Here is a 22,621-nt window from a genome sequence, read left to right on the forward strand (position 1 = left end):
AAATAATTAAGGAGTGGGAGGTTATCATACCTTAATATAATTGACAACATTTTGTGTATTGGATGTCATTAAAATAATCTGAACTAAGATTATTAAAACGAGATCCAGCTGATGAAGTGTTAGATAAAGAAACAAACTTTTCCTTAACAACTAAGATTTATAACAAGTGATTCTCAACCACTCGATTTGCTCATAAGATTTTATTGAAAATCGAACCCATCACTAGATTCACAAGAGACCAGTAAAAAGCTCTGTTTGGAACGATATTTGAAAACGTATCACAGGAGAATATTGTGTGTTCCATACAACTGCCTATATTGGTGTTTCATCACTGGAATTCAACCTTTATTAGATAATCATTTTTTACGTATTTCACCTCGTGAAATCTAGATTCCTGTAGTGCCATTAAGCAAGCATGTTCGAAACAGGGTTTTGACCGAAGGACTACGACCTTGAACTAATATAATGTATACAGACCTAGATATAGAATCGATTTGTCAACGAACTACTAAACTAAATACATATTTAACCGAAATAGCTAGATACGGTATTATATGGTATTCAACGATATTTACTCTCTTCTTGGGAATTTGATATTTGCATTAATTGATAAGAGTGTAAACGTGTAACGAAGAACTGTAACCTACGGTTGTGGTATTGAGTCTCGGGTTGAGAATTGGATTAATAAAAAAAAAGGGAGGGTAGTGTGAAAGGAACGGATCGGTGTAGCTTGTAGATAGTGTAAAATGCAGTCTCTGTCACTCAGCTGACGAAGCATGCTTCTTTGGTTCACGAATGTAGAGCAATGGCCTATCAAGACCCGGGCACGATTCCTGTCGGGGTACTCGACTGGAGAGTGTTTCCCCCTGTTCTTTCACATGAGTGTAACTTGAAGTGTTTTATTGACATCTTGTGCTAACTAAAGTTATATATAATACATATTTTTTTCAAATATTTGTAATAGTTCATGTTCTGTTTTTTTCATAGTCAAAATTATAAATCCTTTGTGACAACAAAGAATCCGTAGATCAAAGCCCCACTTAAATATCGCGTAAACTACTTATTCGTTAATTGTTATGCTTTAAATATGATGTTAGAGGAAAATTTCGATTACAAATCACATTGAATCCTTCATCAACCAAAAAAGAGTAGCTAACATTAATAGTTTAATATACTTGCCACGTCTGTGTAAGAAGTACCTCGTGGTGCTGAAATGTTCGCGAAGTATTATTTGCTAAATAACTTCAATCATTGGCTTGATTGAACATGTGAGGAAGATTATTCGCATTGGAAATATTGAGGGACAGACAGTCCGATGTCGATGGGGCTACAATTCGTCAACAGACAGACGATATTAGCAATTGCTGTTATACAATTAAATCTGTTATCGACAGATCACAAGCGCAATCTGAGATTGCTTTATCTCGTGGACACGCCAAGGCTATTGCTAAGCAAAAGGCTCAATATCCAACATCCGCACAAATGGACATGTCAGACGGGCTCTAGTTAATCTACACTGCACACGTCATATTGACGTACATGACGTGATTGAACAATCGGAACAACCAGTAAAGGGTTGTGTTTGAACGGTTTTTTCTCCTTTTTGTTACCAAATTTTGTTTTCGCCTTTATGAGTCCGCCTATTGCTAGATTTCGTCTTACCAACTAAAGTCAGTGTCCTTTGGCGTTCTTATGTGTTCTTCACTGATTAAATACATTTGAGACGCTAGTGAGACGCATTATAACATATTTACTAGTTTTACAGCTTTCATGAATATATATATTGCTAGGTTTTGTCTCACTGCCTGTTCTCTCAACTTGAGTTAGCTACTGGTTTACCGCCCACATGAGTTCGCCGATGGCTTAGTTTCGTCTCAACGACTATAGTCGTTGTTCTGTCAGCTTAAGTTTGCACTGGTTCCCCGCCAACATGGGTCCACCTATTGCTAGACTTCGACTCACCAACTAGAGTCAGTGCTCTTTGGCGTTCTTATGTGTTCTTTGCTGAGAATATACATATTTGAGACGCATTATAACATAATTGATTGGTCAAGAAATGTATTCGTTATTTTCCTCAGAGCCATGCCTACACAATCAAGGTGTTGTATGAGATCGGATACGCAACGTCCCTGGCGTCCTTGACATTGGCTGTGTTCCTCATGTTGGTGTTCAGGTATGTACCGCGTGACTGTGTCCATATTAATACCAAGTAGCCAGGGTTGCTGAATTAAACATTTCAATTTTTCATACATCACACAGGAACAGATTTAGGGAGAAAAGCAGTAACCCTTCATCAATCTACATCAATCTGAGACTTACATAGCGATTTTAAATTTACGTTATGTCAGTCAAATACCCTGTTCTTGCATTGTTCTCGTATTAAACATTTGGAGACCTAAATTCTTTAGTCTGATTTACGTTTAGACTTAAATACGCTAGGATTTTTCGGCCCTCTGCTCGATAATTTACATACCCTCACATGTGTCATTGTTGCTAATATTACGACATGCTTGTACTTTTATCGGTTTGCTTCCGGAAACAATTTGTCGGTCAAAGTAGTTAGTTATTTAGAAAATCCATACTGTAGTAATTTTGGGGCAAGGGAATCGTTGCCATATCACCTTAAATGATATAAATATAATTCTACTACGATACTATTTCATATTGATAAAACCGTCACGTACTACCTTTAATCCTTTGATTTCCACTATATATTATCTCAATCTTTTCGGCATTTGTGCATCACAAGTTGTCCAATGACCCTATATTCACTATACGCTAAACAAAGGAAATGAAATAATCGTTCCTCTTTAAGACAATTTGAGTTTGTTTAAATCAGAAAAAAAGTACAAAACAATAGTTCCAGATAACAATGTTCTAGACACAATATCATTAAACAAGATAATCGTAAATCATATTTAAATGTAAAGTCATAAATGGAACCCTTGTATGCCAAATATAATGATTATAAAACTACACTATTTATTTACGACTAGCGGAAGTCAAAATCGGCCTAAATTAAAAGAACAATAGAATAAAAAGTTGAATTACATGTAGGTGTAATATTAAATATCGTAATTTTTGATAATCTTACAAACGAAAATGATTTAAACCTGTCATAAAGGACTCATCAGACCCCTCCTTCCAATTTACCTAATAATTTACCTCTATATAAAGGACACTTGTCTATAAAGGACACTTTTGATCGGTCTATTTGGTGTCCATTATGTAAAGATACAGGATAGATCCTATTAATCAACTTATTAGGCACAGTGATATCATGTAACCGCCAGTTTAAACGCCAAAGGTGACACGGAACTGTATTCATATCTTCCTAACGATATACAGTGACGATTGTTCCTTTGTCTTGGTCTGTGAATTTTTTTTTTTTTTTTTTGTTCCGAGTTTTCTTCTTTAATAGTGGTATGATGTATGTGTGGGATGTTACAATACATAATTAAACGCATTTTATTATAGATAAATGTGCAGAATTTTGTCAAAAAATGTTTTGTTGTATCACATTATCAATAAGCTTGCTAGATATCGACTTGATTTATTGAAGGTTATTTATTAAAATATAAAGAATACTAATGTCCCATTATAACTTCAAACGGTTAATTCAGGAACCAATTTAATTTACCAGTACGATGTTGATGGTGAGAGTTTATTTTCTGTTTTACATTTAGGAAGCTTCACTGTGATAGAAACACCATACACGTGAACCTTTTCGTATCGTTTATACTGAAAGCTATTGTATGCCTCGTAAAGGATTTGCAGTTTATACCGCAAGGGTACTCCGCTATAGAAGACAACGAGATCCAGTTCATAGCGATTGGCCCGGTAAGAAACGCTAAATAGACAAAAAATAAGTAGATATAGATATGGACAGAGGCATGCGAGTGGGGCATAGTGGTTTTAAAACGAGAACAGTCAAGGATCTCAGATTGTCAAATGCACATGCGTCAGTTCACTCGGTATCCGTTTGAAAATGTAATTCAGTTAAGCTCTTATAATTGGACATAATATTATAATATTATTACATAATATAAATATTGCATCAACGTGTGTTGTGTTTACTGATAGTTTTGGATGTATAATGTAATACAATCAAAATATTTCATGATAATGATATCAGTATATTTGCACATCATAACCTTCCTACATCAGTTATGTTCACGCAATCGACCCAAACATAAGTATACATAGTATACCAGTATTAAGTTATATATAAGATCACAACCTTCACTTGATACCTCTTTTTCAGACATGGCCTTGTAAGTTGGTCTACTCCATATTCCACTACATGACGACGGCTAATTATATGTGGATCCTCGTGGAGGGACTCCACCTACATACTCTCATATTCTTCGCCATGTCCAATATGAAGAAACTTTTCAGATTCTATATTGTTTTCGGATGGGGTACGTCATCCATCGTTGTTCTGTAACAGAAAGACATCATAAAGTTTTAATAAATTTAGTCCAAAGTTGAACATATTATATTTGTATTATTATCAATATTTAGCGAAAAATAAGAAAAAAAGTACGATTTGTTTATTGATGTATTACTTTCCTTTTCTTGATAGTAACCTTAATGTTTTCCTTTTATTGTGGTATTCAAACGTTCCGGTTGATTCGTTGATTGTACTTGTTTCAATTTAAATCTACATTTCGCCCTAGTTTTTACTTTTTTTTTTAAATTTCTATATCTTTATCTGTATATCTTACACACACTCATTAAGAAACGAGACTTAACACCTTATATTTTCGTATGAGTGTTATCGCGGTAGAGAACTGTAATATATCGTTACCTTTAAAACCCATTTAGTCTCCACATAATATTTGTTTCTACAATTGCAACAGGTACTATTTTTGGATAATGAGTAGCATTTAAATTACTCTTGAATTACATATAGAAGTATGCATCGTTGAAATGTGATGTATTTTATATTGTTTTATATTTCAGTTGCCCCGTTTCCGTTCGTGCTATGGTGGGTTATTGTCCGCCTCCGTTATTCAGATAGTCTGTAAGTATTCCGTTTTCCACTTCTTCACATATCGATGGAAAGTACAGTAAATCCTAGTTTGTGAGAGCACCATGTTTTAATAACAACATGTGAATATTGAGTTTTTTCTATTACATTTGACGTAAAACTGAAAACGAATGGCCGAAATCAAAGTTTTAAAACAATAAGAGTCAGAATAATTGGCATTTGTCTTTATGGGCCCAAATGATCTAAGGGTGATTAAGTGATGAAATTCTGAATGAAACATTCGTCGTGAAATTCTGGATCAATCATTTTTCACCAATGTGGCAAAATTAAAAAAATTCTGTAACAATCTTCAAACTCTTCCTACTTGGCTATTTTAAGGAATATACACACAGATGTTTTGAATTAAAGTAAAAAAGGGAGTATCACTAATCAAATAATTAAGCTAACCACCTTTTGAACAACATGGCCCTTATATGTGTGCACATACATTTTACAGGTGTTGGAGTACTGACGAACACGGTTATCTGTGGATCATCCGGGGTCCTATCGTCGTATCTATTGCAGTAAGTTGACATAAGCTAAAAAATAAGAATTATATTTGTTGGCACCATTGAATGATCGTAAAAGAAGATAAGTCATGGATATTTTTTTTTATTTTCCTTCCAGCATCTTTTTCGTTCCTACTGTCTCCCTTGACACTGTCTCACTTTTGGCCTTTAGTTCGCTCCTGTGAGGAAGACTAATAGAATCTATCACGGGTCCGTTCCGTGGACAGGGATATCTCATCCGAGTGTAAGAGTTTGGCCAGTCAGCACGAGGCTTGCCGAGTGCTGACCAGCCAAACTCTTACACGAGGGTTGAGATATCTTTGTTCGCGGAACAGACCCATGATTGATTATTTTTCTCACATACTTGCAACTAAACGTAAGTTTTAATGAAAGTTTTTCATCGCACCGTCTTCAATGCTCCTTGGAATGTGCGTCAAATTTGATGACGTCATCATTTACGACTTGGTTACTCAACGTAAAATGATGACATTACGTTATTGTGACAGCGTCATATAGCGCGTGCCAGCTGTCTTTACCAACCCCGTGTAAGATCGATTTTACTCCCACCTTTCACTGATTTGTCTCCCGTTTTGAGTGTACAAGATTTCTCTGTCTTTTTTAGCGCGTGCAATCTGTCATACCCTAGGATGTGACAGATTGCACGCGCTCACTTTCTTCACCGGAAGTACTACCGGAACTACTTTTTTTGTTTACATTACGTCGTCTGCTACGTCAACAAACAAATTGTGTACACAATAATACAAAAATCCACAGTCTCTAAACAACTACAGACAACTGAACAGTTTCCAAAAACAAAAAATGTCTGCCATTCTTTCAAATACAAATGAATCCCCCAACTGTAGGCCTACAACTGAAACTGAGAGCACAAGTGCACCTACCTGCACCGATCGCGACAAAATTGTTCAACTGTCACAAGTAAAAAGATCGCACAACAGCATTTCCTTGTGCACAACTCCGTCCGATGTCACAAGATCGGTGTTTTATGGATCCACAATCAGTGGGGGAACATTTAACATCCATTTCCACAGCCATAATGACAACACAAAGTCGATTTCAAAGCGACCTCGTGTGATTTACTCCGAGTCGGACAGTGATAAGTGAGTGACGTCACCCCACGTGAAATGGATGAATGGAAATGTGTGCATATTTCCCGCGGTTTTTTTGACATTTGTACTTGTTTACAAACAGACGGAGATCGCCGATGGGAAAACACATAAAGAAAAGAGGTGGGAGAAAAATAATCATTTCCTACCTTGAGGGTGTAACAAAGAAATCTCAACCTGAGGGGGAGATTTCTCTGTCACACCCTCAAGGTAGGGAAAGATTCTATTAATCTTTTCCCTAGCAACCGCAGGATAACCCTGTGAAGTGTGGGAGAATATTGGTGGCCGAGATAGACCAGAGACTATAAAAATGGCATTTGCTACTCCTGCTTAGCGCTCAGCATTTTTGGGGGAGTTGGACGACTGGTTTCCCTGTTGTCAGTGTAATATGACAGGGTGAAGTATTTTGCTGGGTGTCGTCGGCAAAGAAGTAACACTATAACGTCGACATCAGTTCCGCGTCATAACAGGGAGAGACAAACACATACATACCACAGCCTCCCAAATCACACACATATACACTACAGGTCCGCGTCATAACAGGGAGAGACAAACACATACATACCACAGCCTCCCAAATCACACACATATACACTACAGGTCCGCGTCATAACAGGGAGAGACAAACACATACATACCACAGCCTCCCAAATCACACACATATACACTACAGGTCCGCGTCATAACAGGGAGAGACAAACACATACATACCACAGCCTCCCAAGTCACACACATATACACTACAGGTCGGCGTCATAACAGGGAGAGACACACACATGCATACCACAGCCTCCCAAATCACACACATATAAACTACACGTACGCGTCTCACACAAAGGGGCGACCGTCCTTAAATGGACATAGCGAAACCTTAAGAACTTAATGATAAATCAGAATTCTTCATGACTACGCGATAGTCGACATGCCTGACGTATTTAGAACAAACAACATCATTGACCCATATCTGTAAACAGTAAACTCCAGAAATATAGTGAAGCATTTCTATGATACGTTTTACTGACAAAAACAAGACATGATCAGAAGTGATGAATAAGTATTGAGACAGTGTATAATATCATGTGTAAGGATCACGTGATGTATATGGCGGGCCATATGCCAAGTACCGAAAACATGACTGTTGAAGATAAAGCAAGCATGCAAGAAGTTTGTGTTATATTGCCGAGCATATCAAACAATGAATTACGCTTATAGCAAGCCGTTGATGAGCTTTCATTGTTTCAGTGTTCCATTACTTTGACAGTTTTTCCGTTAATTATGTAAATAACTCATAGCGCAATACACACTGTAATACAATAACATGAAAGGACATCAAAGTATAATATGCCTCGAATATCCTAGTGCTCAGTCTTTGGCATAAGAGCTGCCCTCTGACACGTGCATACGTAATGATATCTTTGATGCATGAATATTTATCAGAATGTTTTCAACAACTTAACAGTTTTGAGGTTAAATGTCTGTAAACTTCCATTTTTGCCAGATTGATTGTGAATTCACATGTATAATATTTCAGATCGAGTGTTTTTGCACTATGTCAAATAAATTCATTCGACAGTATATAGACATTATGTTAATAACCGCGCAGATGCAACAATTATTTGTATAATTGCTTATAAGCCTACCAAAATTGTATAATAAAAAAAATGACATTTTACGATCAACGAACAGCTGAATCTAGTCCCATTCAAAACAGACGTCATTGCTGTAGGCTCTTAAGTATCTAGCATAGGCTTAATCCAATATAAATCTGTACGTGTATCGGCATTAAGTTTTGTTTTTATTCTCTCAAACCTAATAAACCTTACACACACCTGCGACATCCACGTGAATTAGAGAGTGGTCAGGTGATGGTCTTATTTTTACTACTATTAACGTCAAATTGTAAAAAAAAATGGCACAAAGTTCCACACCCCGGAGGCAATTTAACAAATTTAGCCGACTGGTTAAAAAAATGAAAAATGGATGGTTGCAAATTTCCCGTCAGACAATTATGATTGTGGATGCCATCCTACTATGCTGTCCAATTACGCGTTTGTCTTAAAGCGACTATAGGCGGATTTAACACATGAATGCATCGAGCGGGCTTAAGGCGACTTAAGGCGAATTTCGATTTTTGCATTTGAATATAAATTGTGTCTTAAACCGACTAAAGGCTAGTTTCGCATGTATGTCTAGTGCGGATTAAGCATAGCTAAAGTTAAATTCGAGAAATACTTCTAATCCGGTGAATCTGAAACCGACAAAATGCAACCAAAAAGATAAAAGACTCATACAGGTTTATTGATTTAAAACGGTATAATTTTGTCATCGATGATAGCATATTGATGAGTCTACCGCTGGACGTAAACATATACAGACAGCCATGAACCGCCAGACCTTAAGCGATCCCGTTTTATGTAGACACAACGCAATGTGTTAATTCGTAAACCTACTGCATATAAAGTAGCAGTGTGTCCTCCCTCCACACTACAAACCTCTATTCACTTCTTCAATTGCCTCCATATAAATCTAGGTTTTTTTGTTCATAGTTTCTCTCGTTTTATCGATCTGGATGTAAAATTATGGTTTTGTTTTACAATGTCTCAAAGAGCATTGTGCTTCTTTTAAACTATGAGAAATACAAAGGTGATACATCTTCCTTGCCAATGTAGTCGGCATTCCAGTATCAGTAAAATTGATTGAATAGGAGTAGACAACTAAAAGTTATTTGAAAGACTAAATTCATCATTCACGTACCATGTGCAGGGATAAGGATGAAAACCGTATTATTAAGCTGCTCCGTTGGTAAAAGAAACCCTCTGTGTTTTCCCTGGTATACACATCCAATACAGCGAGTAGAGATATCTGCCCTTAAGCGGCATTTCCGCAATTCGTCATTTTATGTAGCAATAAAGAAAGTTTTCTATATAGGACACGGTACACCTTAAATTTGGCATTTGACATAAGAGCAGCGCACGAGACATTGTCATTTTCATTGGATGCGTACAGTTAAGTCTCTGACATGTTAAAAGGCACAGTACTTCAAATGCTTGGCATTTGATATATAAAACGCGAATTCCTTCATAATAAGTTCCCGAGAGGCTAGTCACGGAGATATCAGACGATAAGCAACAGCATTATGTAATATGGCAGAAAGAGATTCGAAAATTAGTCGATTTATCATAATCACTTTAGGTGAAGGGGTGCATTTAACAGGAATTTCCTCAACCTTCTAGGATGCTCGATAAACCTACGTTTGTATTGTGTCCGTAAATTTATTTGTTTTTGATTGCTTGATAAAATTTATTTTTTTTCAATTTCAGATAAACTTTTTGCTTTTCATAAACATCATCCGGGTCCTGTTTACGAAACTTACAGCTACCAACAGAGCGGACCCAAACAGATACAGGTCTGTACAGTGTAACAATAACAACGTAATCAGGCGTATAAACGCCATATAGACATTAAACAAAATTCAAACAAGAAACTGTACACCTAATGAAGGTGTTTAATGTCATCACAAGCGGTGTGCATGTCCTGATATATTTTGCATACCATCTTCTTTTGTGGAACGTTAAATAAACAATCGACCCCCCCCCCCCCCCCCCCCCCCGCCCGCCCCCTCCCCCTTTTTTTTTTTAATAATGCGAGCATTTTGTATGTCTAGCATTTACGTTGATGTTAATAATTGTCCATAACCTCCATTAGTCACTCGTCGAAGCCTGGTACATAATAAAAGAGGAAAATGAAACATTTGAGATCCGTGTCATTGTTAATATATGGTGGATATGGTTGGTGCAATATGGTTATTGTTGATATGCCTGATGCCACTTCGTCTGTTCTCATTTTAAGAACAAAGTATTCCCTTGATTCAATATAGATTATCTGGGGACGCTTAATTTCCCGGACCACATGGGCATGTTTCTCATGTACATTCTTTGTGAATGTATAGTTTGTTTATATTCTGTCTTTGTTCTATCGATTTGGAGTGGCATAATATAAGATTACGATTTCGTTTACTCGGGGTCGTTGTTTCTGATAGAGCATTATATGTCCAAAGGTCTTTCAAAAAAATGTGCCCTTAGTATGTACCTACTGCAAATACAATTTGTAACTTCGCGTCGTGAAAAGAGACGAATAGTGTATGATCACGCAATAGGGATTTCTACAATGTAATAAAACAATCGTTTACTTTTTATTTTCATAAATATATTACAATCATGGTAGACATAGCTTTATAGACTGTACCTGTTAAATCCTCCATTACTTATGAAAAATCAATATCAAACGGATATTAATAAAAATGTTTAGGAATATAATGATTCGCGGATCTCTTGTTTATGTCTCTTATCATCAATAATTCAAGATAGCGACTTATGTTTTATACAAAAGCAATTACATATTCCCATAAAAAATACCTAGAGATAAAAGATGATTTTGCCTCTATTTTTGAAAAAAATAATTATGTCCATCACCAACCGTGCTCTATCAGCTTGAAAGTTAGATATACAATGTAAGTGCTTTCTTAATAGTAGTGTATATCATTATCTAATCCTGAGGTTGATTTACTCTGCAGAAAGTTGGCAAGATCAACCCTGGTTCTCATCCCACTGTTCGGGGTCTACTATATCGCCTTTGCCGCCGTTCCTGATTGTATTGGTGACTACGCCTACGTGGTGCTGATGTATATTGAAATATTCTGTAGCTCCTTCCAGGTAATTATATCATCATAACAAAACGTAGGAAGTATGAGTATCAACATGAACAATAATATGATCACATGTATAACGGAGGAACAATGGTGGTAGGTGGTAGGGCTGGGTGACCGAAGGGTCACTAGTTCGAGTACCGGCACGGGCGATGTATTATATCATTGAACAAGATACTTTATTTAGTTTTGTTCAAGTCGACTAAGGTGTAAATGAGTACGTAGTAGGGCGGTGCAAGAAATGGTTTGTGTTGATGTTGCGTTAATGTTAGTATTTCGAAATGGCAGCTCCGGCTGTTCCTCCTATGGGAGTTGAAAAAGATATGGCTGCTTGATAAAGACCAAATGACCAGGTGTAATCATGTTTGAAGCGCTTTTAGACGGGTATGTTGCTGCTATATAGCGTTATATAAAAATCCAAAGTATCAGATTATTATCATGTACCTGTAATACATGTTAAAATTGGATAATTGGAATCATTCAATATATTACATGAGATTAAACATGTACCTCTCAGCTAAACCTGTTGATTTTTTAATATCATTTTATAGTCGTATTATGCGGTCGTCAATACATCAATTTAATTATAATACCCCTGATGATAATATTGAAACGTAACTATTGAGTATATCAATATTTATAAATATCGGTTGATATAGAAATCTGAACATATTACTATGTTATATAGTAATCTGATGTTACTACTGTCTTATATAGGAATATGTACATATTACTGTGGTTTTATATGAATCTGAACATATCACTGTGTTATATAGGAATCTGATCATACTACTGTGTTATATAGGAATCTGATCATACTACTGTGTTATATAGGAATCTGATCATACTACTGTGTTATATAGGAATCTGATCATACTACTGTGTTATATAGGAATCTGATCATACTACTGTGTTATATAGGAATCTGATAAATCTACTGTGTTATATAGGAATCTGATCATACTACTGTGTTATATAGGAATCTGATAAATACTACTGTGTTATATAGGAATCTGATCATACTACTGTGTTATATAGGAATCTGATCATACTACTGTGTTATATAGGAATCTGATCATATTACTGTGTTATATAGGAATCTGATCATACTACTGTGTTATATAGGAATCTGATCATACTACATATGTACTGTGTTATATAGGAATCTGATCATACTACTGTGTTATATAGGAATCTGATCATACTACATATGTACTGTGTTATATAGGAATCTGATCATATTACTGTGTTATATAGGAATCTGATCATACTACATATGTACTGTGTTATATAGGAATCTGAACATATTACTGTGTTATATAGGAATCTGATCATACTACTGTGTTATATAGGTATCTGATCATACTACTGTGTTATATAGGAATCTGATCATAATACTGTGTTATAAAGGAATCTGATCATATTACTGTGTTATATAGGAATCTGATCATTCTTCTGTGTTGTATAGGAATATGATCATACTACTGTGTTATATAGGAATCTGATCATACTACTGTGTTATATAGGAATCTTAAAATACTACCGTGTTATATAGGAATCCGATCATGCTACTGTGTTATATAGGAATCTGGTCATACTACTGTGTTATATAGGAATCTGATCATACTACTGTGTTATATAATAATCTGATCATACTACTGTGTTATATAGGTATCTGATCATATTACTGTGTTAAATAGGAATCTGATCATATTACTGTGTTATATAGGAATCTGATCATATTACTGTGTTACATAGGAATCTGATCATACTTCTGTTATATAGAAATCTGATCATACTACTGTGTTATATAGGAATCTGATCATAATACTGTGTTATAAAGGAATCTGATCATATTACTGTGTTATATAGGAATCTGATCATTCTTCTGTGTTGTATAGGAATATGATCATACTACTGTGTTATATAGGAATCTGATAATACTACTGTAATATATAGGAATCTGATCATACTACTGTGTTATATAGGAATCTGATCATACTACAGTGTTATATAGGAATCTGATCATACTACTGTTTTATATAGGAATCTGATCATACTATTGTGTTATATAGGAATCTGATCATACTACTGTGTTATATAGGAATCTGATCATACTACTGTCTTATATAATAATATGATCATATGACTGTGTTATATAGGAATCTGATCATACTACTGTGTTATATAGGAATCTGATCATACTACTGTGTTATATAGGAATCTGATTATACTACTGTGTTATATAGGAATCTTAAAATACTACCGTGTTATATCGGAATCTGATCATACTACTGTGTTATATAGGAATCTGATCATGCTACTGTGTTCTATAGGAATCTGATAATATTACTGTGTTATATAGGTATCTGATCATATTACTTTGTTATATAGGAATCTGATCATACTACTGTGTTATATAGGAATTTGATCATACTACTGTGTTATATAGGAATCTGATCATACTACTGTGCTATATAGGAATCTGATCATACTACTGTGTTATATAGAAATCTGATCATACTACCGTGTTATATAGGAATCTGATCATTCTACAGTGCTATATAGGAATCTGATCATACTACTGTGTTATATAGGAATCTGATCATACTACAGTGTTATATAGGAATCTGATCATACTACTGTGTTATATAGGAATCTGATCATACTACTGTGTTATATAGGAGTCTGATCATACTACTGTGTTATATAGGAATCTGATCATACTACTGTGTTATATAGGAATCTGATCATACTACTGTGTTATATAGGAATCTGATCATACTACTGTGTTATATAGGAATCTGATCATACTACTGTGTTATATAGGAATCTGATCATACTACTGTGTTATATAGGAATCTGATCATACTACTGTGTTATATAGGAATCTGATCATACTACTGTGTTATATAGGAATCTGATCATACTACTGTGTTATATAGGAATCTGATCATACTACTGTGTTATATAGGAATCTGATCATAATACTGTGTTATATAGGAATCTGATCATACTACCGTGTTATATAGGAATCTGATCATACTACTGTGTTATATAGGAATCTGATCATACTACTGTGTTATATAGGAATCTGATCATATTACTGTGTTATATAGGAATCTGATCATACTACTGTGTTATATAGGAATCTGATCATACTACTGTGTTATATAGGAATCTGATCATTCTACTGTGTTATATAGGAATCTGATCATACTACTGTGTTATATAGGAATCTGATCATACTACTGTGTTATATAGGTATCTGATCATACTACTGTGTTATATAGGAATCTGATCATACTACCGTGTTATATAGGAATCTGATCATACTACTGTGTTATATAGGAATCTGATCATACTACTGTGTTATATAGGAATCTGATCATACAACTGTGTTATATAGGAATCTGATCATATTACTGTGTTATATAGGAATCTGATCATACTACTGTGTTATATAGGAATCTGATCATACTACTGTGTTATATAGGAATCTGATCATACTACTGTGTTATATAGGAATCTGATCATAATACTATGTTATATAGGAATCTGATCATATTACTGTGTTATATAGGAATCTGATTATACTACTGTGTTATATAGGAATCTGATCATACTACCGTGTTATATAGGAATCTGATTATACTACTGTGTTATATAGGAATCTGATCATACTACTGTGTTATATAGGAATCTGATTATACTACTGTGTTATATAGGAATCTGATCATACTACCGTGTTATATAGGAATCTGATTATACTACTGTGTTATATAGGAATCTGATCATACTACTGTGTTATATAGGAATCTGATCATACTACTGTGTTATATAGGAATCTGATCATACTACTGTGTGATATAGGAATCTGATCATACTACAGTGTTATATAGGAATCTGATCATATTACTGTGTTATATAGGAATCTGATCATACTACTGTGTTATATAGGAATCTGATCATAATACTATGTTATATAGGAATCTGATCATATTACTGTGTTATATAGGAATCTGATTATACTACTGTGTTATATAGGAATCTGATCATACTACCGTGTTATATAGGAATCTGATTATACTACTGTGTTATATAGGAATCTGATCATATTACTGTGTTATATAGGAATCTGATCATATTACTGTGTTATATAAGAATCTGATCATACTACTGTTTTATATAGGAATCTGATCATATTACTGTGTTATATAGGAATCTGATCATAATACTATGTTATATAGGAATCTGATCATACTACTGTGTTATATAGGAATCTGATCATACTACTGTGTTATATAGGAATCTGATCATAATACTATGTTATATAGGAACCTGATCATACTACAGTGTTATTTAGGAATCTTATCATATAACTGTGTTATATAGGAATCTGATCGTACTACTGTGTTATATAGGAATCTGATCATAATACTGTGTTATATAGGAATCTGATCATATTACTGTGTTATATAGGAATCTGATCATACTACTGTGTTATATAGGAATCTGATCATATTACTGGGGTATATAGGAATCTGATCATACTACTTTGTTATATATGTATCTGATCATATTACTGTTTTATATAGGAATCCGATCATATTACTGTGTTATATAGGAATCTGATCATACTACTGTGTTATATAGGAATCTGATCATACTACTTTGTTATATATGTATCTGATCAAATTTCTGTGTTATATAGGAATCTGATCATACTACTGCCTTATATAATAATCTGATCATACTACAGTGTTATATAGGAATCTGATCATACTACTGTGTTATAAAGGAATCTGATCACACTACTATGTTATATAGGAATCTGATCATACTACCGTGTTATATAGGAATCTGATCATACTACTGTGTTATATAGGAATCTGATCATACTACTGTGTTATATAGGAATCTGATCATACTACTTTGTTATATATGTATCTGATCAAATTTCTGTGTTATATAGGAATCTGATCATACTACTGCCTTATATAATAATCTGATCATACTACAGTGTTATATAGGAATCTGATCATACTACTGTGTTATAAAGGAATCTGATCACACTACTATGTTATATAGGAATCTGATCATACTACCGTGTTATATAGGAATCTGATCATACTACTGTGTTATATAGGAATCTGATCCTACAACTGTGTTATATAGGAATCTGATCATTCTACTTTGTTATATAGGAATCTGATCATACTACTGTGTTATATAGGAATCTGATCATACTACCGTGTTATATAGGAATCTGATCATACTACCGTGTTATATAGGAATCTGATCATACTACTGTGTTATATAGGAATCTGATCATATTACTGTGTTATATAGGAATCTGATCATACTACTGTGTTATATAGGAATCTGATCATACTACAGTGTTATATAGGAATCTGATCATATTACTGTGTTATATAGGAATCTGATCATACAACTGTGTTATATAGGAATCTGATCATAATACTATGTTATATAGGAATCTGATCATATTACTGTGTTATATAGGAATCTGATTATACTACTGTGTTATATAGGAATCTGATCATACTACCGTGTTATATAGGAATCTGATTATACTACTGTGTTATATAGGAATCTGATCATACTACTGTGTTATATAGGAATCTGATCATACTACTGTGTTATATAGGAATCTGATCATACTACTGTGTGATATAGGAATCTGATCATACTACAGTGTTATATAGGAATCTGATCATATTACTGTGTTATATAGGAATCTGATCATACTACTGTGTTATATAGGAATCTGATCATAATACTATGTTATATAGGAATCTGATCATATTACTGTGTTATATAGGAATCTGATTATACTACTGTGTTATATAGGAATCTGATCATAATACTATGTTATATAGGAATCTGATAGCACTACTGTAATATATAGGAATCTGATCATACTACTGTGTTATATAGGAATCTGATCATACTACTGTGTTATATAGGAATCTGATCATACTACTGTGTTATATAGGAATATGATCATACTACTGTGTTATATAGGAATCTGATCATATTACTGTGTTTTTTTAGGAATCTGATCACACTACTGTGTTATATAGGAGTCTGATCATACTACTGTGTTATATAGGAATCTGATCATACTACTGTGTTATATAGAAATCTGATCATATTACAGTGTTTTATAGGAATCTGATCATATTACTGTGTTCTATAGGAATCTGATCATACTACTGTGTTATATAGGAATCTGATCATACTACTGTGTTGTATAGGAATCTGATCATATAACTGTGTTATATAGGAATCTGATCATACTACTGTGTTATATAGGAATCTGATCATACTACTGTGTTATATAGGAATCTGATCATATAACTGTGTTATATAGGAATCTGATCATACTACTGTGTTATATAGGAATCTGATCATACTACTGTGTTATATAGGAATCTGATCATACTACTGTGTTATATAGGACTCTGATCATACAACTGTGTTATATAGGAATCTGATCATATTACTGTGTTATATAGAAATCTGATCATACTACTATTTTATATAGAAATCTTATCATATAACTGTGTTATATAGGAATCTGATCATATTACTGTGTTATATAGAAATCTGATCATATAACAGTGTTATATAGGAATCTGATCATACTACTGTGTTATATAGGAATCTGATCATACTACTGTGTTATATAGGAATATGATCATACTACTGTGTTATATAGGAATCTGATCATATTACTGTGTTTTTTTAGGAATCTGATCACACTACTGTGTTATATAGGAGTCTGATCATACTACTGTGTTATATAGGAATCTGATCATATTACTGTATTATATAGAAATCTGATCATACTACTGTGTTATATAGAAATCTGATCATATTACAGTGTTTTATAGGAATCTGATCATACTACTGTGTTATATAGGAATCTGATCATACTACTGTGTTGTATAGGAATCTGATCATATAACTGTGTTATATAGGAATCTGATCATACTACTGTGTTATATAGGAATCTGATCATATAACTGTGTTATATAGGAATCTGATCATATTACTGTGTTATATAGGAATCTGATCATACTACTGTGTTATATAGGAATCTGATCATACTACAGTGTTATATAGGAATCTGATCATACTACAGTGTTATATAGGAATATGATCATACTACTATGTTATATAGGAATCTGATCATACTACTGTGTTATATAGGAATCTGATCATACTACTGTGTTATATAGGAATCTGATCATATAACTGTGTTATATAGGAATCTGATCATACTACTGTGTTATATAGGAATCTGATCATACTACTGTGTTATATAGGAATCTGATCATACTACTGTGTTATATAGGACTCTGATCATACAACTGTGTTATATAGGAATCTGATCATATTACTGTGTTATATAGAAATCTGATCATACTACTGTTTTATATAGAAATCTTATCATATAACTGTGTTATATAGGAATCTGATCATATTACTGTGTTATATAGAAATCTGATCATATAACAGTGTTATATAGAAATCTGATCATAAAACTGTGTTATATTGGAATCTGATCATATTACTGTGTTATATAGGAATCTGATCATACTACTGTGTTATATAGGACTCTGATCATACTACTGTATTATATAGGAATCTGATCATACAACTGTGTTATATAGGAATCTGATCATACTACTGTGTTATATAGGAAATCATACTGCTGTGTTAGATAGGAATCTGATCATATTACTGTGTTATATAGGAATCTGATCATACAACTGTGTTATATAGGAATCTGATCATACTACTGTGTTATATAGGAATCTGATCATACTACCGTGTTATATAGGAATCTGATCATACTACTGTGTTATATAGGAATCTGATCATACTACTGTGTTATATAGGAATCTGATCATACTACTGTGTTATATAGGAATCTGATCATATTCCTCAGTTATATAGGAATCTGATCATACTACTATGTTATATAGGAATCTGATCATATTACTGTGTTATATAGGAATCTGATTATACTACTGTGTTATATAGGAATCTGATCATACTACTGTGTTATATAGGAATCTGATCATAATACTATGTTATATAGGAATCTGATCATATTACTGTGTTATATAGGAATCTGATTATACTACTGTGTTATATAGGAATCTGATCATACTACCGTGTTATATAGGAATCTGATTATACTACTGTGTTATATAGGAATCTGATCATACTACTGTGTTATATAGGAATCTGATCATACTACTGTGTTATATAGGAATCTGATCATAATACTATGTTATATAGGAATCTGATCATACTACTGTGTTATATAGGAATCTGATCATACTACTGTGTTATATAGGAATCTGATCATAATACTATGTTATATAGGAACCTGATCATACTACCGTGTTATATAGGAATCTGATCATACTACTGTGTTATATAGGAATCTGATCATACTACTGTGTTATATAGGAATCTGATCATACTACTGTGTTATATAGGAATCTGATCATAATACTATGTTATATAGGAATCTGATCATACTACTGTGTTATATAGGAATCTTAAAATACTACTGTGTTATATAGGAATCTGATCATACTACTGTGCTATATAGGAATCTGATCATACAACTGTGTTATATAGGAATCTGATCATATAACTGTGTTATATAGGAATCTGATCATACTACTGTGTTATATAGGAATCTGATCATACAACTGTGTTATATAGGAATCTTAAAATACTACTGTGTTATATAGGAACCTGATCATACTACCTGTGTTATAAAGGAATCTGATCATACTACCGTGTTATATAGGAATCTGATCATAATACTGTGTTATATAGGAATCTGATCATATTACTGTGTTATATAGGAATATGATCATATTACTGTGTTATATAGGAATCTGATCATACTACTCTGTTATATAGGAATCTGATCATACTTCTGTGTTATATAGGAATATGATCATATTACTGTGTTATATAGGAATCTGATCATATTAATTTGTTATATAGGAATCTGATCATAGTACTGTGTTATATAGGAATCTGATCATACTAATTTGTTATATATGTATCTGATCATATTACTGTGTAATATAGGAATCCGATCATATTACTGTGTTATATAGGAATCTGATCATACTACTGTGTTATATAGGAATCTGATCATACTACTTTGTTATATATGTATCTGATCAAATTACTGTGTTATATAGGAATCTGATCATACTACTGCCTTATATAATAATCTGATCATACTACAGTGTTATATAGGAATCTGATCATACTACTGTGTTATATAGGAATCTGATCATTCTACTGTGTTATATAGGAATCTGATCATACTTCCGTCACATATAGGACACCTTTGTACAGTAAATCGGTCTTGTCCTCCTCCCTCGGATCATGTAATGAAACAGTGTCGATTGGTATACTTAAATAGCTGTGACCATCCTCAATACCAATAAAATCCTTAACTAATTTCACAGCTCGCTAAACAAAAGTAGCGTTCCTAGTTCAGATGTTCTGATTCGAAAATGATTTACTTCTACGTTCTAATCAATTCCCATGGCGATAAGTGATATTTTATTTTTCATATTTAGTATCATTTCCTAGCGAAATATCAGCAAGGTATTTAACTATAGATAGAGGGGGATCATCGAATGACGATGTACTGTCGAACATTTCCATAAATAAAATATTGTATTGGTCAGGATTTAGACCATTACCTAATGTTAATTACCTAATATAATAATCACTGTTAACACCGCAGTATAGTGTATGTGTCCTATTGGATTAGTGAATAGTGAATACGTTGAAATTAAACAAACGCAATGGAGCGATTCTATAAGATTATATAATAAAACTCGAATTGAACCTAGATAACTTTAGATCTATTTTCGATTTAACAATTTCTGATTTTTTTCCCGTGATACTTTTATCACATATAAACAGTATTATCTACGACATTACTGAAAGATATATCTAAAGATGGTAACATATGTGTGTCTTCTGTACACTCCCTCCAGCAATACTACATAGGATATATAGTATTCTTTCAACTGGCGCCAGGATATGAGTATGACTGATGATTTATTTGTATCGTTACAGGGCTTGATCGTGGCTGTACTCTTCTGCTTTATGAATAATGAGGTACGTTACCATCAGCTATTGGCACAAGTGTGTCTTGTTTGTCTTAGATTGTGATAGTATATGTTTTGTTATCCTTTTTATCTACAAACATGTTGAGCTATGAGATACCAATGCTACAGAATACCTGGGAATAGGACGTGTTTGATTTTGTGATGATATAGGTTTCATACGCCCATCTTTTGAAGATGAAAAGTCATCATCCTCTATATACGAAATAGTGTCTGCTGTGTGTGTTTTTTCATTGTTTAATATAATTATAATATTATTTTCTTCCATGTTTATGATATTCTGTTCAGTGTTATGGGATGAATCCGTGTCAATCCTTATCGAAATATCCAGAGCGTTGTATTTCAAGTTACATGTTGGCATATTCTAAATCGAGTGAATACAGATAAATATCGACCAACCTTCATTCTGTTTCTTAACATAAACAATTAATTTACATCATTTCTGTTTTCACTCAATGCCATATTCAAATAAAACCGGTACAATTTTCTTCGTCCTTTCTTCAGTCTATCAATGTAAATTACTACAACCATTATACATGATCAAGACAAAAAATATACACCCTTAACCCGTACACTACCTATCAAACCTGACAATGCCACAAAAACTAAATATCTACTGGTCTATCTCCCTTTATTTCATCTACAGTACAGCATTGTTGCCCATTTTACATGAGAAAATTAACGGCAGATAATAAAACTACTCGCCTCCTCCCTCCTACGTATAAACATATGTTGGGTGCTGTTTTACTTTACTAGTTTTTGTTCTGAAAGTCGGCAGTGACACTTTAAATCGACACTTTGATAATTATATCACCAGTGAAGAGGTCTTAAAGATGTATCTTACCTTGGCGAATGCCCGTTGACTTGGATAAATGCCCTTTCCCTTCGGAAATACCCCTTGCCTTGACGAATGCCCCTTGCCTCTCTAGGCGAGAAACATGAGGAAATGACATAAGATTGCACTCCACAATCCAGCTAGGTTTTTACATTCGAAAAACATCCCTACTTCCTCTCATATCGAATAAAAAAACGTGATGTTT

General features: G+C 33.7%; 1 protein-coding gene across 2 annotated transcripts in view; it reads left to right on the plus strand.

Annotated features, from left to right (window-relative positions):
* Window positions 1-22,621, plus strand: part of LOC117343798 (parathyroid hormone/parathyroid hormone-related peptide receptor-like) — a 71,830-nt gene that overhangs the window by 41,438 nt on the left and 7,771 nt on the right. For both annotated transcript variants that reach the window (XM_033906300.1, XM_033906301.1), the window contains exons 6-13: window positions 2,079-2,173; window positions 3,687-3,840; window positions 4,265-4,421; window positions 4,966-5,026; window positions 5,490-5,556; window positions 9,986-10,071; window positions 11,239-11,377; window positions 21,532-21,573. In XM_033906300.1, the coding sequence (XP_033762191.1) occupies window positions 2,079-2,173; window positions 3,687-3,840; window positions 4,265-4,421; window positions 4,966-5,026; window positions 5,490-5,556; window positions 9,986-10,071; window positions 11,239-11,377; window positions 21,532-21,573 (801 nt within the window). The remainder of the gene's footprint in view (window positions 1-2,078; window positions 2,174-3,686; window positions 3,841-4,264; window positions 4,422-4,965; window positions 5,027-5,489; window positions 5,557-9,985; window positions 10,072-11,238; window positions 11,378-21,531; window positions 21,574-22,621) is intronic.

This window comes from Pecten maximus, chromosome 15 (genome assembly GCF_902652985.1).
Source record: "Pecten maximus chromosome 15, xPecMax1.1, whole genome shotgun sequence".
In the NCBI taxonomy this organism is placed as follows: Eukaryota; Metazoa; Mollusca; class Bivalvia; order Pectinida; family Pectinidae; genus Pecten; species Pecten maximus.